The sequence below is a fragment of the Mizuhopecten yessoensis genome, unplaced genomic scaffold (genome assembly GCF_002113885.1).
Source record: "Mizuhopecten yessoensis strain PY_sf001 unplaced genomic scaffold, ASM211388v2 scaffold10923, whole genome shotgun sequence".
In the NCBI taxonomy this organism is placed as follows: Eukaryota; Metazoa; Mollusca; class Bivalvia; order Pectinida; family Pectinidae; genus Mizuhopecten; species Mizuhopecten yessoensis.
Genome location: NW_018408789.1, coordinates 385,945 through 411,421, shown reverse-complemented (window position 1 = coordinate 411,421; position 25,477 = coordinate 385,945). Strand labels below are relative to the sequence as shown.

General features: G+C 37.7%; 2 protein-coding genes across 2 annotated transcripts; one reads left to right on the top strand and one right to left on the bottom strand.

Moving 5' to 3' along the window:
* The first annotated feature begins 1 nt into the window (after position 1).
* On the top strand, positions 2-15,739 carry LOC110463758 (integrator complex subunit 10-like). The gene is made up of 17 exons (XM_021518603.1): positions 2-235; positions 1,076-1,143; positions 1,740-1,843; positions 2,752-2,891; positions 3,555-3,636; positions 4,114-4,266; positions 5,181-5,346; positions 6,339-6,493; positions 7,083-7,155; positions 7,823-7,971; positions 8,546-8,628; positions 9,714-9,779; positions 10,278-10,331; positions 11,812-11,985; positions 12,410-12,575; positions 14,378-14,474; positions 15,528-15,739. Exons 1-17 carry the CDS (start codon positions 95-97, stop codon positions 15,679-15,681), a joined length of 2,025 nt encoding a protein of 674 aa, XP_021374278.1. The 5' UTR covers positions 2-94; the 3' UTR covers positions 15,682-15,739.
* Positions 15,740-17,509: 1,770 nt separating this feature from the next.
* LOC110463754 (ladderlectin-like) lies at positions 17,510-24,866 on the bottom strand. Its single transcript, XM_021518597.1, has 5 exons — positions 24,752-24,866; positions 23,496-23,590; positions 19,592-19,688; positions 18,792-19,014; positions 17,510-17,724 (listed from the first exon to the last, which is right to left on the bottom strand). The coding sequence occupies exons 1-5, from the start codon at positions 24,783-24,785 to the stop codon at positions 17,712-17,714; spliced, it is 462 nt and encodes a 153-aa protein (XP_021374272.1). The 5' UTR covers positions 24,786-24,866; the 3' UTR covers positions 17,510-17,711.
* Positions 24,867-25,477: the final 611 nt, after the last annotated feature.

The following is a 25,477-nucleotide window of genomic DNA, read 5'->3' as shown; positions in this document are numbered from 1 at the left end:
AGTTTTTCCCCTCCACGTGAAGAGTTCCCTTACAGTATTCGATAAACACAGTTGTATTTGATGTTGGCACTTTATCTCGATAACTAGCCCAGATATGGCAGCAGTTTGCCAGAAACTTTCTGATGAAGACTGGCTCGTTTCACGTGCACGATCGTGTATGAAAACAGACCCGTTCGCAGCTAAAGCATGGATGATAACAGCAAGAACTTTGTTCCCGCAAAACTTTTCAATTCAGGTATCATCATAAGCCAATAACAACGTTACTTTCCATGTGTTTTAATATTCTGCACTTATTCCATGAGACAAATGCATCTCTGACTGAAGGTGTAAGGGATGGGCTTATTACAGGTCTTTCTGCATATTAAACTGCATTAAATAGGTGGGCTTATTACAAAGCATGGGCTTAATTATTGCTGGACAAATGCTGTAACTAACCTTAAATTATTGAATATTGATGAAATTTTTACTTAGTTCACAGTGGACACCCGAGTCCAGTTTTTGTGACTTCAACACTGATTGGTTCGTTAAATTCAGAAGCCATTCAGTGCCGAGGTCACAAAAGGTTGAGAAAATGACAGGCTCTGTTCAGATTTCCGATCGTCAGCCCAGCTTGATAATCTAACGGCATGAACTTTAATACAAGTAATTTTGTTTCCTATCGTAGAAACAATATACTGACATAGAATAGTGTACATGACATGTGATAGGCGCTATACCCACTAGGGATTTAGCGCGTCATCCCGAGGCAAGGACAGCACAATGTCCAACCAACTGAAAATCAACCAGTTTTCGATGTTTCATGAAGTCTACCAAAAACTATACTGCATAATGTATGGCAAATCAAACATCAAATTAAAGAAAAACTATTTGTATTTTCTGGTAAAGCTTCCTACCCTAAGTTGCAGTGCCTACCCTAAACATTTTAGTCAAGAACTGTTTAAATCAAGATTTCTCCTATATATACACCATATAATTATTTTTTTCTAATATGTTGAAGGAAATACGCATATTTTTTTGTTTGACTCAATGTCAATTTTCACACAATATTAATATAACACTCTATCATTAATTTCAGTTTGAGGCATATAACCTGGAAAAAGTCGGCAAAAATGTCAAAGAAGCAGCAAAGTTACTGGAAGAAATGTAAGTTATCAATATCCGTATATATAGTGTAACAGGAAATAAATAGTGTGCTTCCACTGGGAGCCGAACCCTCGATCTCCAGGTTCCTAGTCGGACGCTCTACAACTGAGCTAAAGGGAAATTCCCTCTAGCTCAAAGCTAGAAGTAGACTGTAATCATATGTACAATTAAAATCTGCCACACTACTCCCCACTTTTTAAATGTGTTCGTCCAACACCACAACCCAGGTTCAGCCCTTACTCCCCGTCACCACAGGGAGGGCCATAGATACCATTTGTAATAGGAAAGAAAATAGTGTGCTTCCACTGGTAGCCGAACCCTCAATCTCCAAGTTCCTAGTCAGACGCTCTACAACTGAGGTAAAGGGTATTCCCTCAAGCTCGAAGCTAGAAGTAGACCTTAATCCTATGTAATCATATGTACAATTAAAATCTGCCACAATAGTAATAGTAATATATTTATATACTTCCGGAGATCATGGACTACTAAAGAACATAATGTGTATAACATGAAGAAAATATATATTAAATAATTAGTACAGTCTTAGATACATGTGTGATGTATTGCTAACATCTGTGATCTTCTACAATACTCAGGTTTCTGGCATTTCCCGAAGAAAGTCGTCTGTGGGCCGAAGTTCAAGCAATTCTTGGAGTGCTCCAGTCAGAAATCTCCGACAACAGGAACAGTTTTCTGACAGGTACAGATATCTGCTCTGCTCTTGAGATTGACTGGAACAACAGATATATGTGTACATGATGCTTTTTGACCCGAGCAGGATTAAATAGATAAGTGACAACTTGAAAGCATATTCTACTGTAAAACTGGAATTTTTCACCACTGTTCTATTTTCACCCTTAATTAAGGGAGCAAATTTATCAAGAAGTCTAATTTTTATAATTTAACAAATACTAATTACATCATGTAGTACATGTATATTGATTAACGAGTGACTCTAATCCGGATATTATGTCTGTTCGTCTCCTGGCATTAGTCAAACCTTATAGCTATTAGGAACTCCCCTAGCATATTTTGTGTTGTTATAATGTTATGCGAGGTTGATCGAATACAGTAGATTTTGTACTGCCATTTGTGAGTTTGTTTATGTGTATTGGAACCCGGCAAGTTTGGAAATATCTATGCGAGATATTACACATCAAGTAAAATTTCACACTTTATAGAACATTCAATACAGGGAGAATACATTTAGATGTAAATATTGTATTTATTTATTTTTGTTGACTGCATAATTATGTGATGAGTCCTATATTCAATGTGTTCAATTTAAATATCTATTATTTTCATTTTTAATTGACCTCTGTCGAAAATAGTAACTGTTTTGGAGGCTCCTGATTTTGGGCCCTAAAATTTAGCATTTTTTTTTTTACCAGTGAATTTGCTAAACTATTCTTATTTTCAAAGATCGGATGATTCCATCTGAAAGAACACCTCAAAAGATGCCATTTATAAGTGGTTTGTTTCTCTAATGTGTACATACGCTCATTTTATTTATGTTTTTAATTCTGAGAACTCTAATCTCCGCCATGGAAATTTCAAAAAGTTGGCGAGTATGAGCTTGTATTTAACTAACCTATGTGTTTGTTACAGAGATCTTCGCGGCTATTTCCACCCACTCTCAGTGTGAGATGTTGCTACACGTGGCTGATAAGATGAGTGACACCCTGGAACAGTGTCGACTTCTACTGCTGGCCATGAGGAAGTTTGGCAGCCTTGTTGATGAACACGGGGTAATCTTTTATCTCACTTATAATATATCTACTGCTGATGATGAGGAAGTTTGGCAGCCTTGTTGATGAACACGGGGTAATCTTTTATCTCACTTATAATATATCTACTGCTGATGATGAGGAAGTTTGGCAGCCTTGTTGATGAACACGGGGTAATCTTGTATATATAATATAATATATAATATACCTTACCCAATAGTCACTTCTGAACATGTCATTATAAAATCAAAGGCTTTGTATTTGCCACCTTTCGAATGATACAAGTAGATTTATCTGATGTCTTTGATAAAGATCTTAGGAATCACAGTAGTGTAATGGTAAAATTGACCAGCTCTCAAATCTCGTTTAGCTCCTCTGTCATCTGCAATGTGCAGCTATCAGCATTATTTGTTTTATATTTGTAAATATTCTATAGAGATATAAAGCTGTGTATTTAAATTTGTGTTTGTTATACAGCTAACTTTGATAGACAAGTTACAGCGAGCAGAGAAGAAGGCTCTGTGTATATTTATGTTTGTTATACAGCTGACTTTGATAGACAAGTTACAGCGAGCAGAGAAGAAGGCTGTATCTATATATTTGTGTTTGTTATATAGCTAACTTTGATAGACAAGTTACAGTAAGCAGAGATGAAGGCTCTATATATTTGTGTTTGTTATATAGCTAACTTTGATAGACAAGTTACAGCGAGCAGAGAAGAAGGCTGCCTACATGACAGGTGTTAACTGCTACAGAAAGCTGTTAGGTAAGTACTCAATAACCTCTTGTTCTACACTGAGGCAGTGCCAATACTTATGGTGAATATAAGATGTATTGTCATGAATTATGGGTTATCTACATCATTATTGATATCCTTGAGTGTTCAGGAGAAAAAGATTGTATTTTAATTAAACAAGTTTTTATTTGACAAAATACTGTTTAACAGGTTATTTTGGTGACCAAACATGTTAGGCAGTTTCATCATAAAAGTTATGCTAAAAAATATGGGATTAAAATTTTGGCTGTCTTCCAGCCATTATTTTATTTCGGTGGCAAATTATGAATATAATCATGCTCTGCACAACTTTAATTCAATAACTAAATCAGTGCTGTAATTGGATGGTAATAATGAACGCTCATCATAGGTCCAGGCCAACGATAAGCTAACCATTCACTTACCAACACTGACTTCAATTACCATATTTATACCGCAATAAGCCCGGGTATCTGTGTCGTTTTCCAGTTTGTGATGTGCTGCCGTTGGTCCTTCAGAAGGTGAAGAAGCTGGATGTTCCTCCTGCCCGGTTGTATAAATGGCTACAGCAGGCTATTGAGTTTCATGTGATGTTTATAACACAGGCGCCCTGTCAACCCTCCAACCAACCTCCTTCTCCAGGTAAATGTCAAAATGTACCTGTGTAACAGGTAATCAACCTGTGATTCCTCAATATTTAATCCAGACAAGTGACCTGTATTAACATATTATTTATAAATGTTCAATTTCTGGGTATCATCATTACTGAAGGCTCTTGTTTGGAGTTTGTGACTTGGTTTTGGTTTGCTTTAGTATTGTTTAACGTCCTATCAACAGCTATGGTCATTTAAGGACAGATGGAGTTTGTGACAGCAATGTAATAAACAAAGTAGCTGTATACAGGGACATTTTCGCTGCAGTTTAATTTTTCGCCTATTTCGCCCTCCGTAATGAGGGCAAAGTTTTCATTACAGGGAATACAAGTAAACAGCATAATTAACATGGTAATTCAATGTTAAGGGCGAAATTAACACTGGGCGAAAATTGATTTCATGTGTTAAGAGGGAAAATTGACCAGTATATAGTATTTCACCATTATCTTCCACACAATTTTTTGCCGAGAATTCATAAAATCATGTTACATATTTACCAGTGAAATTCTTTCAAATAAAGGAAAGATGGAAATGACCGAAGATAAAAAGGTAAAAGGCAGGATGTACCAATCATGGGATGTAGAGTCCACTGTGTCTTCACTGAGCTAGGCAGTAAAAGACTCCTGAGTACAGGTTGCCATGATTTGCAGCACATATATAGGAACTTTATGGGTTGATAGGTACATGTATATATGTACCATATGAATCCTAGTGTGCTGTAGACTTTGCTCTGTCTTCAAATTCATCATGTTAACTATAAAAGGCTTCAGTCAGCCATGATGGCAGTTTGGTAATATTTCCACCCCAGATTATTGGTAATTAAGGTGTAAAACATTACTATCTTTAATGAAACTTAGTGTGCTGTCTTTGCTGAACAAATGTCAAATTTCTCTGTCCTTGTAGATCTGATGTCACCCACTAAGAAAGGTAAACGGTTTGTGTTGATCCCGGGTTTGTACGACCGCGAGAGTCAGGTGACCGACCCCTGGGGGAGCTTACTGAGACTGCTTGTTCTGATTGGTCAGCACCTAGACTGGGAGATTGACCGAGACCTCTTCACACAGACCAGGTAAGTAAGACTGGGAGATTGACCAAGACCTCTTCACACAGACCAGGTAAGTAAGACCGGGAGATTGACCTAGACCTCTTCACACAGACCAGGTAAGTAAGACCGGGAGATTGACAGAGGCCTCTCCACACAGACCAGGTAAGTAAGACCGGGAGATTGACAGAGGCCTCTTCACACAGACCAGGTAAGTAAGACTGGGAGATTGACCGAGGCCTCTCCACACAGACCAGGTAAGCAAGACCGCGAGATCGACCGAGACCTCTTCACACAGACCAGGTAAGTAAGACTGGGAGATTGACAGAGGCCTCTCCACACAGACCAGGTAAGTAAGACCGCGAGATTGACCGAGACCTCTTCACACAGACCAGGTAAGTTCCAGTAAACCTACCAGTGATTTGTATACTAACACTGTCCTCAAAGTTAACAAGTCTTTGTTCATGGTTTTATGTGGATAAATTGTACATTTATTTTCGTGTGTGCAACAATCGGATAATGAGGAAGGGATGTTGATAAAGACAGGGTATGTCTTGTCTAAATAAATATACATGGAGATATGTGTTCAGAAACCTTTAGGGATCATCTTTGTTACACTGATATGAGTAAACTAATGCAGTGAATTTCTAATAAAGACATTTTCTCTCTGTGGTTCACCATTCGATATAGGAATTACTTCAGATCTGTGGTTACATGGACAATCAGTGGTAGTATGTGTGTTTGACCTATTGTCTCTCTGTTTGAATGTAGGACTCATTTCTATCATAACAGGGACCAGACAGTGGCAGTATGTTTTAATATGTATTTTTCTGTGGTTCAATATCAAATTGATTCCATTTTTATAGAGATCAGCAGTGTCTTTATGTATTTTACATGTTTGTGGTCCACAGTACGACTGATTTTTATTATTGAAGTAACCAGTAATGGCTGCTAAGTGGCAGAATATATTTTACATGTTTCTCCTCGGTTCAATACTTAGTTGATTTCTATGGTTACAGGGACCAGCAGTGGCAGTATGTGTTTAACATTTATAACAGAGCCAAGCAGATACAGGGCAGTCCCTACACGAAACAGATTGTGTATGTGACCACAGTGCTGTTCCTCGAGTGTCTTTACACCTACGTCAGCAGCGTCGACCCTGACGCCTTCGTGGGTAAGTACCCGTGGTTGTTAGCCCACCATCGTACGTGGTCCGCCGTCCAACCTTAAACAATTCTTATTATCGCTATTTCTAAGAAAGTATTGGAAGGATCTTTCTCATTTTGCATATAGTTATACTTTTCTTATACAGTTACCTCGCTACAGTGGCTAATAACATGACATTAAAAGGTTTAAGCTAATGTAAAGATTCCTGTTAAGGAAATTCAGCGTGGGACTGGGTAATAGGACCTGTAAGGAAATTGAAGTGCAATGAAGGTTAAAGATCGTCTTTTGTAGATCCTTTCACGGTGGGCACCAAGATTCTTTTAGGATCTCGTTTTTAGCTCACATGGTCCTTAATGAAAACATAAATGTATGTAATATGTGTCGATTGAAGAAGGTATGCTTCCTTACACAATGTACCTGTAATTTATTTTGAAGTTACCTCCCTTTCAGTTTGAATAAGGCTTAATTATAAGTTAGCATTATTATGTTTATCATCAAGTCCAAATTACAACTGCCATAGCCATTAAAAATAGTTCACTTGTTCTTTAGTATTAATCTCTAAGTAAAGATGTGCTGAAGCAATACTCTAATTACAGGTGGAGCGACAGTACATGGACCCCTTGTGCTGATAGAAGGGTTCGGAGGTGACTTGTCAGACAAGCCGTCACCGTAAGTTAACTGGATACAGCAGCTTGATGAACTGTCACTGGTAGCTGTTGATATTGTGTCTGTGGGTGTTTTATATTCAGCATTATTGCATGGAGAGATGACTGATATTGGTGGCCCTTGATATCTTTCCTGTTGTTTAAAACTATTTCAAAAGATACTTTTTTGGTGGTCACTAGTTTTCATTGACTTGATAAAATGGTTACTGTATGCCGGAAAATTTCACTACAGTTTAATTTCCACCTTTTAATAAGGCAATAGGGGTTAATTGATCACAACAGAGAGTATGAGTACACAGTTTGTCCCATATGGTTATTACACGTAAAAGGTGACATTTGCTTTGGGCAAATACAGATTTTACCAGTGAAGAGCGAATATTTGACTAGGTGAAAGTTTAGCTGAATACAGAAATTATTTTGGTGATATGACTGTCAGGTCTGGTGACCTTTGCACATTGTGCTACAGTAAGGATTGATTGATTTGTTATTAATTAACCATGTAGGCTGTATTTTTCCACTCTACAGAACGACAACCTTTACTGTGCATGTATACTCCTGTTGACTTGGTATCTTATTTAATGATAAAATGTTCAAAACATGAAAACGTTATCAACAATTCCCACGTTACAGTGTTTGCTTTAAAATTTCTGAAATTATGTATTTTGTAACAGGTCCAAGGCAAAAAAGTCCAAGACCAGCGGATCAGCTACAAATATACTAGCAACACCTGGTGTACCAGACTCACAGAAAATAATTGAAAGTTTCCTGACAGCATTTAAATGTTACGAACTTCTCCACTCCAAACAGGAACTTCAGAGAGGTAGAGTTAACAAGACTTGGTTGGAACGTCTCAAAATATGTCATTACTTTTCGATTCCCTGATCAGATGTAAATGTTTAATGGAGTCACCAGTTTGACCACATGGACTTCCTATGGGTACTACATTTTTCATCCCATAATATGACCCAATGTGAACTTATGTTCAGGCCAACAACAATGATTATTAAATTAATAACTTGTTTTGTAATTTAATTATTCTAAAATACATAATGTTAGATTAAATTAGACCCAAAATTATGAAAGAAAATAGAATACTGATGTGTACCATGAAATGTTTACCACTCTTTAACAGCCTTTTTTTACACTCCTTTATGAGGCCAAATCTTGATAGAGAATATTAATACACATACTATATATGTGAAGGGTGAGGTAAACACTAGGTGAATAGGGTTTTTACCTGTGAAGGGTGAGGTAAACACTAGGTGAATAGGGTTTTTACCTGTGAAGGGTGAGGTGAAAACTAGGTGAATAGGGTTTTCACCTGTGAAGGGTGAATGTTTTACTTTGCGCAATTGTCCTGGTACACTGCAACAAACTATCACCGTTTGTTCCAGAGTTCGTGAGTCTGTGCGAGGTGTGGAGGATGGAGACGTGGACATGGATGGCACATTTCCAGACAGACATGCTAATGTACCAGGTAAGGCTTGTTGTTTACCGGTCACAATGGCATAGGTTGTGTATTCAGTCTCATGGATGCCATAATATGATTAAAATAATTCATGANTTACTATATATGTAATACACATACTATATATGTAATACACTTACTATATATGTAATACACATATTATATATGTAATACACACACTATATATGTAATACACATCCTATATATGTAATACACACACTATATACATGTATGTAATGCACACACTACATATGTAATACACATACTATATATGTAATACACTTACTATATTTGTAATACACATACTATATATGTAATACATACACTATATATGTAATACACTTACTATATATGTAATACACTTACTATATATGTAATACACATACTATATATGTAATACACACACTACATATGTAATACACACACAATATATGTAATACACATCCTATATATGTAATACACATCCTATAAATGTAATACACACACTATATCACATACTATATACATGTATGTAATACACACACTATATACATGTATGTAATACACATACCATATACATGTATGTAATACACATACCATATATGTGAAGGGTGAGGTAAACACTAGGTGAATAGGGTTTTTACCTGTGAAGGGTGAATGTTTTACTTGGCAAAACTGTCCNTTTGCAAGAATGTTTCTGATATTGTATTTGTAAACTGTATCTATGCTATATATATTGTAAACAGGGAAATGTTCACTGCAGTTTAACTTTCACCTTTTGGCCCTTTGTATTGAGGGCGAATTTATCACGACATTGTTTAACCCTTTCACCCCTATGTATCTTTAGTAGACTCTATCATACATTGATCTGGATGAGTTCATTATGGTCTACAGTGGTGAAAGGGTTAATTACACAACATGCTTAGTAATAACATGTTGAGGGTAAAATTAACACAGGGAAGAAATGGATGCTACCAGTGAAGAACAAACAATTGACTAGGCGAAAGTTTCCTGGTACATTTGTATACAGTATATAATATGATAATTTTGTACTGTATCCATGCTGTATGGATGGTTTTATAATTTTATGCTGTATCCATGCTGTTTATTTACAGGGAGCATTCCAGGATGCCCTTGCCCACCTCCAATCCTGTACACCTTTGGTCAAAGACAGTATGAAGGTCAGTTCAACTGCCTGGTCAAGTTCATAGTTACAAAAGGGAGAAAACTTCTGATTCAATGATAGGCTTGCACAGGGTTTTTCTCAATATTTTACTAATATAAAAATATAAAGCATTCCATTCCCTTGTACCAAAGAAGTTCTAACACAAGTATGAGGATGAGTGCCAGAAAGTAAAAATAGATTTGGTACTTAGCGTGAGGTTAAAGTACCAGGTAGTTTTTAGGTCACCTGAGACAAAGTCTCAAGTGACCTATTGCGATCGCCTTTTGTCCGTCGTCCGTCGTGCGTCCGTAAACAATTTACATTTTCGACTTCTTCTCCAAAACCCCTGAACCAATTTNTGCATCCATCATTTAGTAAACTCATTCACCCCTGAAGACGCATTTGAACTCTTCCAGATTAAAGGTTGGAATAGTTCATCATGAACTCTCAGGGGTGAATGAGTTGAGCAAAATATTAGGAGTACCATTTTACATGTGTTGTCTTTTTGTTTCAGATTCGTAGTTCTCTCCAGATGGCATGTTGTTTTATGGCACTAGGGAAATATGGTGTAAGTATAACAAACTGGAGCTCCCAACAATGTGTGTATTCATTTGGATATACACTTAGAAAGAAGAAATCAGGCTCGGACCAGACTGAGACAAAACTACCTGTATACATATTTGTGTTAATACGTTATTATAGAATACTGCATTACCACCATTCGTTGCAACTATATATCATCTGGTGAAACTTCTAGAGTAAACTTATCATATCATAACTTTATGTCTCTGAATGAACATCCATTTTTAGGTCACCTGAGCTTTAGCTCAAGTGATCTATTGCTATCCGNCAGAAATGATATGAACCATCCTTGGAATCAGTGTCAATAGCTCACTTGTGACCTACCTTCAAGGATTATATATACTGTGTAAATGTGATACATACTGTTAGAAAGTGGTTCATGCTAAAAAATGGTCCATGCTAAAAAGTGGTCCTAGGTCCATGCTAAAAAGAGATCCATGCTAAAAAGAGATCCATGCTAAAAAGAGGTCCATGCTAAAAAGAGGTCCATGCTAAAAAGTGGTCCATGCTAGAAAGTGGTCCATGCTAAAAAGAGGACCATGCTAAAAAGAGGTCCATGCTAAAAAGTGGTCCATGCTAAAAAGTGGTCCATGCTAAACAAAAAGGTCCATGCTAAAAAGTGGTCCATGCTAAAAAGAGGTCCATGCTCAAAAGTGATCCATGCTAAAAAGAGGCCCATGCTAAAAAGGGATCCATGCTAAAAAGTTGTCCATGCTAAAAAGAGATCCATGCTAAAAAGTTGTCCATGCTAAAAAGTGGTCCATGCTAAAAAGTGGTCCATGCTAAAAAGAGGTCCATGCGAAAAAGAGGTCCATGCTAAAAAAAAGGTCCATGCTAAAAAGAGGTCCATGCTAAAAAGTGATCCATGCTAAAAAGAGGTCCATGTAGGTCCATGCTAAAAAGTGGTCCATGCTAAGAAATCTGAAGAGAGAAATGACATGTATAATGACGTCTTATAACCCTCAAGGGAGATAACTCTTAACACAATTCACAGGTGTAATGGTATCATATACCCTTACGGGAGATAATTAACTAACTCACAGGTGTAATACATAGCAGAAGATATAACCCTAGCTATAAATCAGATAACAGGTATATTGTTTGAGGTAGCGTATATAATTCTTTACATAATCCCAGGTGTAAGGTGTAGACTTTAGTAGAAATTTTATAAAATTTAGACAGGAAAGCACAAATACCTACAATTTTATATAAAGTGGTACACAAGATTTTGTTTATGGCATTCAGTCCAGTTTTAACAGTCTAGAATGCCATGTTGTTTATGTCATTCAGTCCAGTTTTAACAGTCTAGAATGCCATGTTGTTTTGGGTAGAATGCCATGTTGTTTTGGGTCGTCCTTTCTTCCCTTTCTTTTAGATGTTCATTGTACATAAAAATGTGGTGCAAATTCCCATTCATCAACAAGTAGGGACAGTGTAAAATGTATATCATCGTCAATATATTCCAGAGGTCGTGTGAGATTTTACTGGAGGTCATATCCTTCCTACCTGGAGGACAGAGGGCAGATAAGAATACGGTACCAAGCGACCCCGTTTCCTCTGGGCGTCACCTGCTGTTGACTTTATGTACGGAGGAAGAAATCATCCCTTACTGTGTTCAGCTCCTGTTGTCCTGTTTAAAGGTACAATCCATTGTAGTCAACTTATCAGCAAGTTCCGACAGGGACTTAAGTTATAACAGAATAACAGTAATTTCTTGTGTCGGTTATGTTAATATCTGGATTATGTCTCCTTTATTTTATTTTCCTAATAAAGACAGAGTTTCTTTTCGCATTTCACAAAATAGTCGGAATTGTAAAGATATTGCAAAATATTTTTTGTAAAAAAAAATGAACTAATATAATTATACAGGTATAGGGGATACAGATATTATAATATAGGGAATCATAGGTAGGTATCAGCAGTATTAAAGACTGACCAGAGAAAGGATGTGATGCAACAAATGTATTATAATACAAACGTTACAAACACAGATATAGTATATACCTGTATCCTCCACATAGCTATCCAATCTTATTCTAATTTGTTTTCAATTTTGTTTTTCAGGAAAAGGCGTTATCTCCAAACAAAACAGATGACACAGCTCTTGGTCACATGGTGGTTTTACTGCAATATGATTGGCCGAGACAGGAACCATTATTTCAGCAAGTAGTGAAGAAAGTCAGAAGCCAGGGATCATTTACATACAACCTCTTCTTCAATTTCATTATCAGTATCCTTTTGTTATTTGTCAGATAGGAAAACACTCAGTAGACAGGTGACTTCAAATTTCATGGGAAAGTGTTTTGTCTTGTAAATTGATTTGGAAGTGAATGAAACTTATTCTTCATGATAAAGTTGTTTCCAAATTTTGATGCAAGGATACTTTCACTGTATTCATATAGGGATTGAACGGCGTTTTTTAAATTTTCATGTTGGTATGAACGCAAATCGGTTACCTCAATATAGCGGGCTTCATGAGTAATATGGATGTAACCGATTTGCGTTCATACCGACATGAAAATTTAAAAAACGCCGTTCAATCTATATATTTACATTTTTACTACGTATTGAACAAATGTTTGAGTTTATGTATTTGTTCTTAAATAATTTATTTATTTACTGCGTTTTGTTTATGTGTCGTCCATTAACTCATTCACCCCTGAAATTTCATAATGAACTATTCCACCTTTTTGAATTGGAAGGGTTCAAATGTGTCTTCAGGGGTGAATGAGTTCAACGACATTAGCAGAACAGACCTATTTTTATCAAATCAACGCCAATAATTAACTGTAGTCATTTACTACATAGTGAGTGTTTGACGTAGGGGCATATGTTAACCGAAGTGAAGAGACAAGACTCATTGAACAAGGTTAATCTATGGCGTCATTAGTAAACCACGTGATGCTCAAATGAAATACATTTTTGCTGGTAATATTGATATAGTGGGTTGCAGCGCCTATAAGTAATGTTCAGTATTTTGAACGCTTAAGAGTATCCTGTTGAAGTTGAAATGTAAATATACAGGTTTAAACTTTGTAATATTGATAAATACAGGTGTTCATACATTTTCTAATGCATCACCTTGGAAATTGACAATGTCATCTCTGTTGTTTTGATGTCACAATTAAAACAGAGCAGTACTGACCAATGAAAATCAGGGGCCCATGTTCATGAAACCATTCTCATGCTCAAACCAACTTTCTTGCAACTCCCTTACATCATGTGACACAGCAAAAAGGTCAAGTGTAAATATCAAAAATGGTCTTCAGCTTTTTAGGTCACCTGAGACAAAGTCTCAAGTGACCTATTGGGCTCGCCTTTTGTCCGATCGCCTTTTGTCCGTCGTCGTCCGTCGTCCATCCGTAAACAATTTACATTTTGGACTTCTTCTCCAAAACCCCTGAACCAATTTCAATGAAATGTTGCAGAAACCTTCCATGGCCAAAGGGCAACAAAAATAGTTGCCGGTTTGGTCCCCGGTCCCCCGGGGCCTGAGGGGCGGGGCCAAAAAGGGTCAAATTGACTAAAATTTCAAAAATCTTCTTCTCAAGACCCAGATATGGTAGAATCAAACACTCTTCATAGATGGAAGGGTCTGAAGGAGTCAGTGTGCTAAAATTTCTTCATTTTCCTTGTTTAGAATCAGAGTTGCTAGTTTCAAATACTTTTTAGTCTTAAATCTGTATGCTAGATATTGGATAAGGTGGTTTTATTGTTTTTGATCACTTTGAATAATATTTCTGTTCGTGTTAAAAACAAAATCAACTCTCTGTATAAATATATCAGGTGACCGTTAAGGCCCATGGGCCTCTTGTTTTATTAATTGATCAGCAGAATAAGAAGTTGGGTTTGAGCATGAGAATGGTTTCATGAATACAGTCCCAGGTTACCAGGGTAAATCAATTTAACATTGTGGTGAAATATCTCTTCTATGGATGTGTTTCTGTTATCTATTTATACTGGGGACTAATAACAGTTCTATATGATTTGTCAGCTCCGTTTTACCTGTTATTGCATCCTTAACTTTAAAAGATATTGATATTTTGGAGGAGTTTGCATTTCTGAAAACACAGGAGGGCGGCAAAGTTTCTCTAGACATCCTTCCCGTCAGTACAAAGGCCATAGCTCAGTAAGTAGTATATAGTTGTCATGACTAGCATGTACCAAGACTAGTAAGATTTTAATCTGTCTTCAAAAAAAGGCATCATGATATCAATTTAAAGCTAGTTTTCATCTTTTTTCCCATACCTCATACTGTCTGTATGCTCCCCAGGGAGTTGAGAAAGATATTGGCTGGTTGCAAAGGCCGTATAACCACGAATAATAATTTGTGAACAGCTCTGAGACGACCGACGTTCTAGGCTATGATAAAGCGGGATATAAGAACCTCGAATTATTATAAATTATTATTATATCCTTTAGATGTTTTAGTACAAATCTTTGTCTAGACCCGTTGTCCTCTTTATTCCGTCTTTGCGTATTGCAGAGTTATCTTCTCTTGAGAGCAGGTATTGATTGTTACGTCATAGGTTTGTGTGAGGAAATTACGTCGTTTTCTCACAAACAAATGACGTAACAATCAATACCTGCTCTCAAGAGAAGATAACTCTGCAATATGCAAAGACGGAATATGCAGTGACGGAATATGCAGTATCAATATTGAATCAAACTACAGTCTATCTTCTTTGTTTCAAACTTTGCTGTTAGAGACTCTGACTCTCAAATGTTGCATGGACATCAAACAGCATTGTACGTAAGACTGAATATTATTCTTAAATGACCAATTATAGCCAGGCTTAAAAATTAAACTTAAAATGACAAATATTTACAAAATATACAGCAATTAGAACAGCATGCTATTTATACACTGTATTCTGTGAGGTGATCTTATCAAATTCAACTTTTCTTTTTTGTCAATAAACTTTCTAAAGTACCATGTCAATGTACTAGTATTTATTTCAGTTTGATTTATTAGCTGCAACTTTTATTGTTGAAATATTTCATATTGAACAGACCTTGGTTTTACTTCGAAACTGTGAGAAATTCGACTCATACTTTGTATGTTTGGCACATCGAATATTTGAATCTTCAAAGTTCGATTTATGGAAGTTTCTCTGTAACATATAAACTACAATATGGCTGCCAGATGCCTTTAGTGTGAGATTTTACCATTGTATTTCAGACAAAGAACAGTGACACGCGGTGTAAATAAGAATGTGAAAGAGGACTTTAAACATACGATGGAGAAACAAGTGGCACGATCAGAGGAAAGTATTGACAACCTGATTCGCAGCTTCCTGTTGGAGGAGAGGCAGCAGATCATCAAAAGTGTGTGACGGTCTGCAGGGCTGGGATAATGTAGGGGTGGGGATTTATTTGTAATAAAATGATAAAAGAAACTTCGAAATTGTTATTCCTCCATTTTATCCTTCAGATTGTCCATGTCTCTTTCTACACAATTTTGTCTGGACAATTACATACGTAGTGGAACGATGTTCGTGAAACTTTACATATATCTGTCCTATCACGTCCCTGTGCATGTGTGATCGCCATGTTGTTTTCACTGCCATGAAGACGGTTATGACCCGTACACAATCTTATCCTGTCTACATGTGATAAAATCAGGGAGTTTTCTTAAACATTCATCGGAATGCAATGACATTTTCTAACCACCTTGTTTATTAGTGAACATTTGCATTTGTTTACTGCCATGTAGTTTCAACTGAAGCCAGTAACACCCCTAATTCCCTTAATGTTACAATATATATGTCCCTCCATTGGAATTGATATTTTCTTTTGTAAATGCAACTTCACTGTATTACTACTTTTTTATTCCATTGATTTTAAAACGCAGTCTTGACTAAAAGGAAATGAAAATCCGGTATCTTTTTAGCTCAACTTTTACACATTTCAACAGTATTGAGAACTTTTGTTTCTGGCAAAAAGGGGAAAATAATATAATCAGTAGGGTGTTACTTACCATATCAAAATACACAAGAGCAAAGAGTGTCAACATAGGGACCAACTCTACTGGTGGCAAAACATATATGTACCACCACAAGGACAAAGTATACTATTGTCAAAATATACTATTGTCAAAATACATGGACAAAGTATACTATTGTCAAAATACCGGGAAAAGTATACTAGTGTCAACATACAGGGACAAAATATACTAGTGTCAAAATTCAGGGACAAAGTATACTATTGTCACAATACATGGACAAGTAAACTATTGTCAACATACAGGGACAACATATACTATTGTCATAATACATGGACAAAGTAAACTATTGTCAATATACAGGGACAAAGTATACTATTGTCATAATACATGGACAAAGTATACTAGTGTCAAAATACAGGGACAAAGTATACTATTGTCAATATACAGGGACAAAGTAAACTATTGTCAAAATACAGGGACAAAGTATACTATTGTCAATACACAGGGACAAAGTATACTTAAGTAAAAAAACAGGGACAAAGTTCACTATTGTCAATATACAGGGACAAAGTATACTAGTGTCAAAATACATGGACAAAGTAAACTATTGTCAAAATACCGGGACAAAGTATACTATTGTCAATATACAGGGACAAAGTATACTAGTGTCATAATACATGGACAAAGTTTACTTTTGTCAACATACAGGGACAAAGTATACTAGTGTCAAAATACATGGACAAAGTATACTAGTGTCAAAATACCGGGACAAAGTATACTATTGTCAAAATACAGGGACAAAGTATACTAGTGTCAAAATACAGGGATAAAGTATACTTAAGTAAAAAAAACAGGGACAAAGTTTACTATTGTCAATATACAGGGACAAAGTATACTAGTGTCAAAATACATGGACAAAGTATACTAGTGTCAAAATACCGGGACAAAGTATACTATTGTCGAAATACAGGGACAAAGGATACTTAAGTAAAAAAAACAGGGACAAAGTTTACTATTGTCAAAATACAGGGACAAAGTAAACTATTGTCAAAATACAGGGACAAAGTTTCTGGTGTCAACATACTGGGACAAAGTAAACTATTGTCAAAATACAGGACAAAGTAAACTATTGTCAAAATACAGGGACAAATTCAAGTAGTGTCAGCATACAGGGTCGAAGTATGTTTTTATCAACATACAGGACAAAATATACTATTGTCAACACAATGACAAAGTAAACTAATTTGATATATGATATCAACACTCACTGATGAAATAGGTTAATGTCAATTCACATAAACAAAATCCGAACCCGAATGTTTAAGTTATAGAAACAACAACAGGAGCTTAATACGTGTAATGGCTTCTTTATGTAGAATCTTTATTGTTGCAATAATTTGTGGCATGCTGTTGTGAAATTCACACAGTTTTCCTGCAAAATAAACAAAATTGTTATTAACTTTCAGTTACGTTTTTTGACAATAATGTACGTCACAGACAATTTCGTTATTATGTAGTTGTTCCTGTTGATACTTTATAAACAGTTTACAAATTGAAAACATACAATTTTGTATATGACCTGTACATTTCTGTAATATACCTGTAGATGACATTTGTAACAGCCAATGAATAATAGAGTGAGGGAATACTGCAATATTACTGGCAAGCTAGCTCATCAAGCGATTTTATGTAACTCTGGGACGCACTTATTAATTAGTTTAGAAACGTTTAGTTAGGCCTGTAACTGGATCCACGGTACCTATAGTACCTGGTCACTCAGTTTTGTCCCTACACTATACGATCTTAAAAAGTCCGGAATAGATTCCCTTTTCAACCAACTGGTGCTTGATGACGTCAGAGTGTAATCATCGGAACTACAGAGGTCATGTGATGACGTCATGTGGTAAAGATCGAAATAACGAGAGTAGTGTACGTGATGACGGGGGAGGTTAGTGACCGGTCATCCAATAGATGTCAGAGGGTAATTATTGGAACGGTAGATGTCATGTGAACAATTCTAACTTCTTTGTGATCATTCCAATTCTTCTATGCTATACATGAATACATAAGGTAGATAATGATAGTAAACGCCAGCTTGCGTGAAAGATGACAAAAAGAGGTAATTATATTATAGAATATATTTAAAGCTACCCAGTTGTTAAGTGTCCAAAAGTGTAAAGTATTAAACGTGTTGCAACATTTCAAGACCGACTGGCCAGCCACGGTGGCCAAACGGTTAAGGCGTCTGGCATTCAGCTAGTCTACAACTAGCCCCGGGTCTTGGGTTCGAGGGCCAGTCGCCATGTATACTGGTCGTAGGTCGGTGTTTTTTCTCCGGGAACCCCCGGCTTTCCTCCACCACCAAAACCTGACACGTCCTTAAATGACCATAGCTGATAACAGGACGTAAAACACAAACAACCCAAAGTATGAAGTGAAACTGTGATATCACATATTTCCAAACTGATGAATCTTATTGAAGATATTATAGAAACCTACTCGAATTCACAGATGGACTGGTAGTGATTATTGCACGGGATATCATTCCACTGGTAGTTGTAGCTCTTGCCGTACTCCACACAGTGTTCGTGGCCGCCCTGGTTGTTGGGTTCCCCATGTTTCCAGTTGGCATAGACGAAGTGGTCGTACCCATAGTCCCACACAAACTCACGCGGGACCTCCACGTCCGTCCCGTCTGTCCACAGTTCTCCCGCGAGGTGTGCTATAGGGAATACATATAGTTATAATTAACATAACAAACTAGCGGAATTTGATTCACCACCCCTCATCCCGTCTAGGCAAACAAGACACTCGTTCAACTTAGAAATGTATATAAAGCCACGTGATTGGTCACCCAGATCTATCATGTCCCTGGTAGTGAAAGTGGACAGACCTTGAACAAGTACACTCCATAAACTTGGCCCCTCCTCCCATCCCCAGCCCCTACCACAATGATTTTAATGTAGAAATACATGTACCATCGAATTGCTCACCCATCCATTTTCTATCAGCCTGAAAGTTGTTTAGAATGTCAGAAGTTTTCTAAAAATGGTCTTCGATTGCCAATGTGTAATTACTATTTTTCATTGTTTATGTGAAACATTGGTGTAATTAGAGGGTTTCTAATAATACATTAAATGCTTGGTTTTGTTGAAAATATATGTAGATTTTTTTGTACATGATACAGAACGTTATGAAACCAGTCCACCACAGAATGCTTCTTAACTGTTCAAATGGAACGTGGCTCAGGGAACCATAGTCAGGGTAGTTAGGAAGCTTGTAACTGAGTGACTTGTTACCTTGGTGAGCTTTGACGTAGTTCGTAAGGAAGGTTTGCTCCTCCGCTGTTTCAATTTTAACTAGGTGACCATCGGGGTGATGAAGCCCACAATTACGCTGTAAAATAACAAAACACCTTCATATTATATACTGTGGAAAAAGATACCTTCGTGAGTACAAATATCCGCGGTTCAGCGGTACTCGCTAAATGAAATGCTCACTGGATACGTAAACCGTACTCGACGATTTTAGGCTGTAATTAGCAAACTTTAAATGGTTTGATGATAAATCAATATGTTCGTAAAAGTCCATACTTCGTTCGTAAGTTTTGTATTTATCTAAGACGACAGTTTGTTTTTAGAAAAACTATTTCTCACACTCACGAGCACGTGCTGTTGGTCTTGGGGAAACCATGACGACATCATTACAACATGTCCGTCCCATGTTTGTCAGTCCGCCACACATCGGTCAGTTTGATCTATGTTGGTGAGTCAAGTCAGTCCTCTCGTCCGTCTAATACATTTTGAACGATTGAGTATAAAACTTGGTAGACGATGTATCAAGTGGTCAAATACGTAATGAAACGATACATATTAAATTATGACGACTAGGCGGTTTATGTCCAATACAGGTTAATATATCGGTGTGCAGCACCAATATCAAGACTAATAAAATATATTACCTGTAACTGAGCGAGATCGAGTTATCACAGTCGAGGGCTAAGATTCTGTCACATAATCCCGACCGAGCCGTAAGCCCCGTCCCCGCCCCTCTCCTCCCATCTAAAATCTTCCTGTGGGGAAGTGACAATTGACAGTTGACAGAAGAAAGTAGATGGAGGGATTGTCAGATCACTTCCATGGGCTTTACTTCAGAGAGAACACTGTCGTCCCGTCTGTACTTGACGACAGTGTGTCCGTCCTTGTTGAATTGGGCGCTGAGCCAACACACGAGGGAACGGGCCATTGACAATTGATTCAAAAACATTTATTTTTTTCTCGCACCTTTTGTTTCGAAAAAAATATATTCGATTTTGCTAAAGACTACAAGTATCCCGTCTTGGGCCTCCAATAAAAAATGCCTCTACACTACTTAAACTACATTTGAATGCTTCCACGTAAAAAATCAGTTCGTCCTTATAAAAAAGACAACGTATTTCCCAGTGTTGATTATATTTTATCTACAACATCAGATATCTAACAGCATCAAAACAATACATATACCGACAAAACAGATTGTTTATAATGCAGATTGTCAATTTCAAGCCGTTAACGCTCGGATGAATACATCGCATTGTAAAAATTCCGTGAAATGTCACGTGAAGGTACCAGACAGATCGGAAGAGATAGAAAAATCTAGCATGGGGTATGACGTGGGATATCTCTGTCTGAGGTGCAAGAAACAGTTGTCTCGGTTTCATTGGCAGATAAACACAACTGATCTATGAAGCATTCCAGAATGTAGTGGACCGTAGGGTTTTGGCTAATAGTAGCCCTCCTTCTGACAGCTGTCAACTAAGGGTGTGCGCCCCAGATGCCAGCGTTGGGGTCAGGAATAGCGGGATCGCACATCCTTATGTTACGGCCTGGGGCGGCGTACATACCTCCTTCCGGAGGCGAGTGAACCGAAGAGGATGTCTTTGGGTATGCGTTTATCCTCCACCTTATGGATGTGGCCATGCCAGTAAAGCCTACGTTGTTTGAGTGGCATGAATATGGCAATATATCGCCAAAACCCTTCAGACAGATGGTCGGTCAAAAGTCTTTGCCTGTGATAATCTGAGAGACCCTTAAAATGTTGTTCTGTGTACATTTTGACAGCGGCATTATTAGCAAACAGCATATGTACCTGGATAAAACGTATTTGTTTTAGTTCGGAGTCGTGCAATGTACAGAAGCGGAAGGGTTTGGTGGCACCGTGGCATCATAATAGAGGGTCCCTTTTGTAGTTTTGTGGAAGGACACGATCATGCTGTGCAAATTTGGAGGAAAGCTGATATTCTGGAGAATTTGTAGAGGCCTTCTCTACTTATCAGATCAAAGGCGTTGACGAAGTCGATGAATGTGACATTTGCTGCTCTCTGGACTTCTGGAGCTAAGGCAAATTGACAACATGTCGACAGAGACCTGTCAAAGGAGAAGCCACACTGCGACTCGGAGTACATCGACAGGGCAAGCGTCTGGAGTTAAATCAATGTGTTACGAGCGAAGAGCTTTTGGAGTCTCGCATGCCTTGTGGTACAACGCTTTCTTTTTAGCACTGACAACTGGCATCAAGCAAGGGGCAAATGAGTTTACTTTTGCAGAAGTTAATCAAGTCAGGAGGAATCAAATCATTACCGAGATCCTTTTGCTGGTGACCAATTGTCAATGGCCTAAGTTCCCCGTGTGTTGGCTCAGCGCCTAAAGTCATCAATGACGGAAAGACCGTCAGTGGTGTCAAGTACAGATGGGACGACGGTGTTCTCTCTGGAGTAAAGCCCATGGAAGTGATCTGACCATCCCTCCATCTGCTTTCTTCTGTCAACTGTCACTTCCCCACAGGAAGATTTTAGATGGGAGGAAAGTGGCGGTGTCGGGCTTAAGACATTTTTTTTATGAGCTTCTACATCCTTTCTGAATATTGTCACTACGTCACAGTCAGTCTGTTGGCACATTGCATGGATGCAGTTCGCAGTATCTGTAATAACCTCTAACTTTGGAGGCGCTTGCGCTCTGCGAGGGCAGCGCACTTCACATTAATGACGGGAGTTATCTCGATGGATTTAGCTTGAAACCAGTCATCCCCCTCGGGTGTTTTTTGCGAAGCTAACAAAAGCCAGGGTTTTGATGATGTCTCTCATATGGTACCCTTTCACAGTAGCGAAGTAGGTGAATAATTGATTACAGTTTACTCATACAACAGTACATACACATTTGATTTTCTTTCGAGTGAGGTCACGGGCGGATGACGGCGCTTGGGATCAGTGTTTTCAAACGGTTAACCTGTATTTCGAGGGTTAACCCTTACATGATGACACTCAAAATACTTTGTTGCACAGCGAAATTTAACCTCTGCGATTATGAACTGAATACGAAACCGCAGAATATTGACCCCGCGAATTTAAAGCGCTATACAGTAATCATCTATGTTTTGTCCGATGCAGAGTTTAAAGTCTGTCTGTGAATTGAAGCATTCAAAAAGGAAGGCAGGCTGTGGCGGGACAATACATTTCTGACTGGGGGCCGCCCAGTCTAAGGCGGGAGGTAGCTGTCCAATGAGTTCCGAAACTCTTTCCTATCTTCGGGAGCAACACCTCACGCAACGCTCTATGCAAATCGAGCGTCAACTATAGAATTGGTAAACTGTTGTGCCGAATGTCGTGTGGATTCTCCAGTGCGCAAGCCTGGGCAGGGTTATATGGAGAAAAGCTGGGGCTCAATTCAATCGTATACATATCAGCCAATGAAGCCGAGACAACTGTGATCAAGGTCAAAAGTTCGAGTCTTCCAAATGCTTGTCTTAGTTAATTATTTTGACCGAATGAAATTCTTCATGGTCACGGTCTGTCATGGTCGGGATCAGCTATTGCTTTAAGAGGCGTCTCTGTGTTTCTGGTCTAATATTTTACATTTAAGCTTTCTGTAGAGGGTCTCCTAAGATTGCTTGTCAATTATATAAATAATCCTGTCTTTATTTCTACTATGCTTTGTTTTCTTGTTTCTCTTATCTGATTTTCCTTCCTTTCTTATATAACATTACAAAAAAATTAAATACCACTTACAAAAAGAGCAATATTAATTAGTATGAAAGTATATGTGAAAGTGGAATTCATTATGTATAATGAAATGTATATGTTATTGTAATATGAAAAATACTTTGAAAAAAAAAAAAAAAATGAAAAATACATATCTATATAAATAATAAAATTAGATTAATCATTACATCAGCTTCCGCCCAAGGTTTCATTTCTGTAACAATCATGTAACAGGAACTCTGGAACTCCATATTCCATGGTGATGGGCACGCGCTGTAAACAACTGTCAACAAACAAAAACTAGAATGTTTATACCACAAAGCAAGTATTCCAATTCAATGAAAGAAATCGCATATCATCCCACAGATTAAAATGAAGTTATTGATTAGGATAGCCCCAGCGAGTTCATCCTCGATATCCAGGGTTTACGCTCGATTACGCTCTCTGCACCCCTGGAATATGTTATAGCAAATTCGAAGGCTCAGTGTACGCATCTCTGATCCTTTGATGTACATCAAAAGAATATCGCGGTCGTGTAACGGTAAAAGCTTATTGGCTTTGAAGTCGAGCGTCGCTCCTCAGTATTCTTCAAAGGACAAGTATCAGCCTAGTGATTGGTCAGGATTTTTAACCTGACACCAATCAAATATCTAGCCGTGTGCCTTCAGTTTTGCCCTGACATATTTCAGGGGTGCAGAGAGCGAAAGTGAGCGTAACCCCTGGATATCAGGATGCAACGAGTTGGACAGAGAGAATAACGTGTTCGAACTGCAGATAAACGAAGCCATCTAGATATAAAACAAAATAGGCTAGTTCTGAATCGAGACGAGTGGCTTCTAGACTTTCGCATGTCTTTGACCTGGTACTAAACATTTGACCATCATTTTAAATGTTTTTAACACGGGGGTGTGCACTCGCTTATAGCGCGTAGCCGACTCGACTTGTCGATTTTTTGTCATATTTTACACATCATTTTAATAGTCGTTAATGGGCACGTGTCTGATAACTTTTCGTTCTACTCATAAAAACGACGCACTGCCATTTACTTGTTGGCCTATATGAATCCGTTTACAATCATTATCTGAGAGAATCCCAACAGGCTGTATCACTTACCTTGCACGAGGCTCAACTCCTTTCGTGGGACTAGGTAAAATTACTCACGAAGACACGTATAAATGCTGTGATCTCGATCCAGCAGTCATCGATAACTCGCTTATATTATTTCTTTTAAATCATATTCGACACAGTTTTTAAATCTTTACAATCCCCCCCCCCCCAACAAAAAAACAACAACAACAAAAAACCAAACAACAACAACAATAAACAAACAAAAATAGGTAAAAAAAAGTTTCGATATAGTTAGAATATTAATTAATAGAATGTACGCTGGTAAACATATATAAGTATGTACGTATGTACTCAAAATATTGAATTTGACACGTACCTGGTAGAAGCAGGAGAAGAGTCTTGACGTCCATATTTACTCTCTGTCGTGGGAACTAGTACCAGCGCGGTAAGTAGTTAGGTCACGTTGCTGGCGTGATATCTCGTACAGATTAGGCACGCGGTCACATAACACAACTCAACGATCACATTTATTTCAAACCAATCCTTTTTTCTTTTTTTCTATTTTTGGTATTTATCTATCTATTTATTTATACACATCACAATATTACGTAAGCCGGCATTTCAATTTAAGTAATTCCATTTTTTTCACCACCTTTGAGTTTAAACTCCGATAACTTTCAACCAACCAAAGATGAAGATCGCCCTTATAGCACCTACTGCTTCCGACCGTACAATATTGTAGATAGTTATGTCCTTAATTCAGTATATTTGTACATGTTTAGCAAAATTGTGTATCACACTATTGCAGCATGACTGACTAAAAGTAGAAACTTGACAACGTAGACATACGTCACGTGCGTAAAGAAAAAGTGAAGACAATAAATAAAATCGTAATATAATGTATTAACCACACTCCCCTACGTCTGACCTTAGAAATGGTAGTTGTTGTTCCCTGCTTAACGATCAGCATTTAGGGAAATGGCAACAACTGGTTCACCCGTTGCCAGTATAGCGTGACAGGACGGAATGCTGTGCTGTGCTAGCAGAGTGCCGTCGGTATGGTGTTTCAGTGAGGTAGGCAGCACTATTGAAGTAGGACGAG

What these genes read in the sequence shown, in the direction of transcription:
- LOC110463754 (XM_021518597.1), bottom strand. Translation starts at nt 24,785, where the DNA reads ATGGACGTCAAGACTCTTCTCCTGCTTCTACCAG. An exon ending in TCTTCTCCTGCTTCTACCAG is followed by an intron (nt 23,591 to 24,751) that starts GTACGTGTCAAA and finishes GTTTGTTGACAG; the next exon opens with TTGTTTACAGCGCGTGCCCA. An exon ending in AACCTTGGGCGGAAGCTGAT is followed by an intron (nt 19,689 to 23,495) that starts GTAATGATTAAT and finishes GTTATTTTACAG; the next exon opens with CGTAATTGTGGGCTTCATCA.
- LOC110463758 (XM_021518603.1), top strand. Translation starts at nt 95, where the DNA reads ATGGCAGCAGTTTGCCAGAAACTTTCTGATGAAGACTGGCTCGTTTCA. An exon ending in TTGTCAGACAAGCCGTCACC is followed by an intron (nt 7,156 to 7,822) that starts GTAAGTTAACTG and finishes ATTTTGTAACAG; the next exon opens with GTCCAAGGCAAAAAAGTCCA. An exon ending in AGTACAAAGGCCATAGCTCA is followed by an intron (nt 14,475 to 15,527) that starts GTAAGTAGTATA and finishes ATTGTATTTCAG; the next exon opens with ACAAAGAACAGTGACACGCG.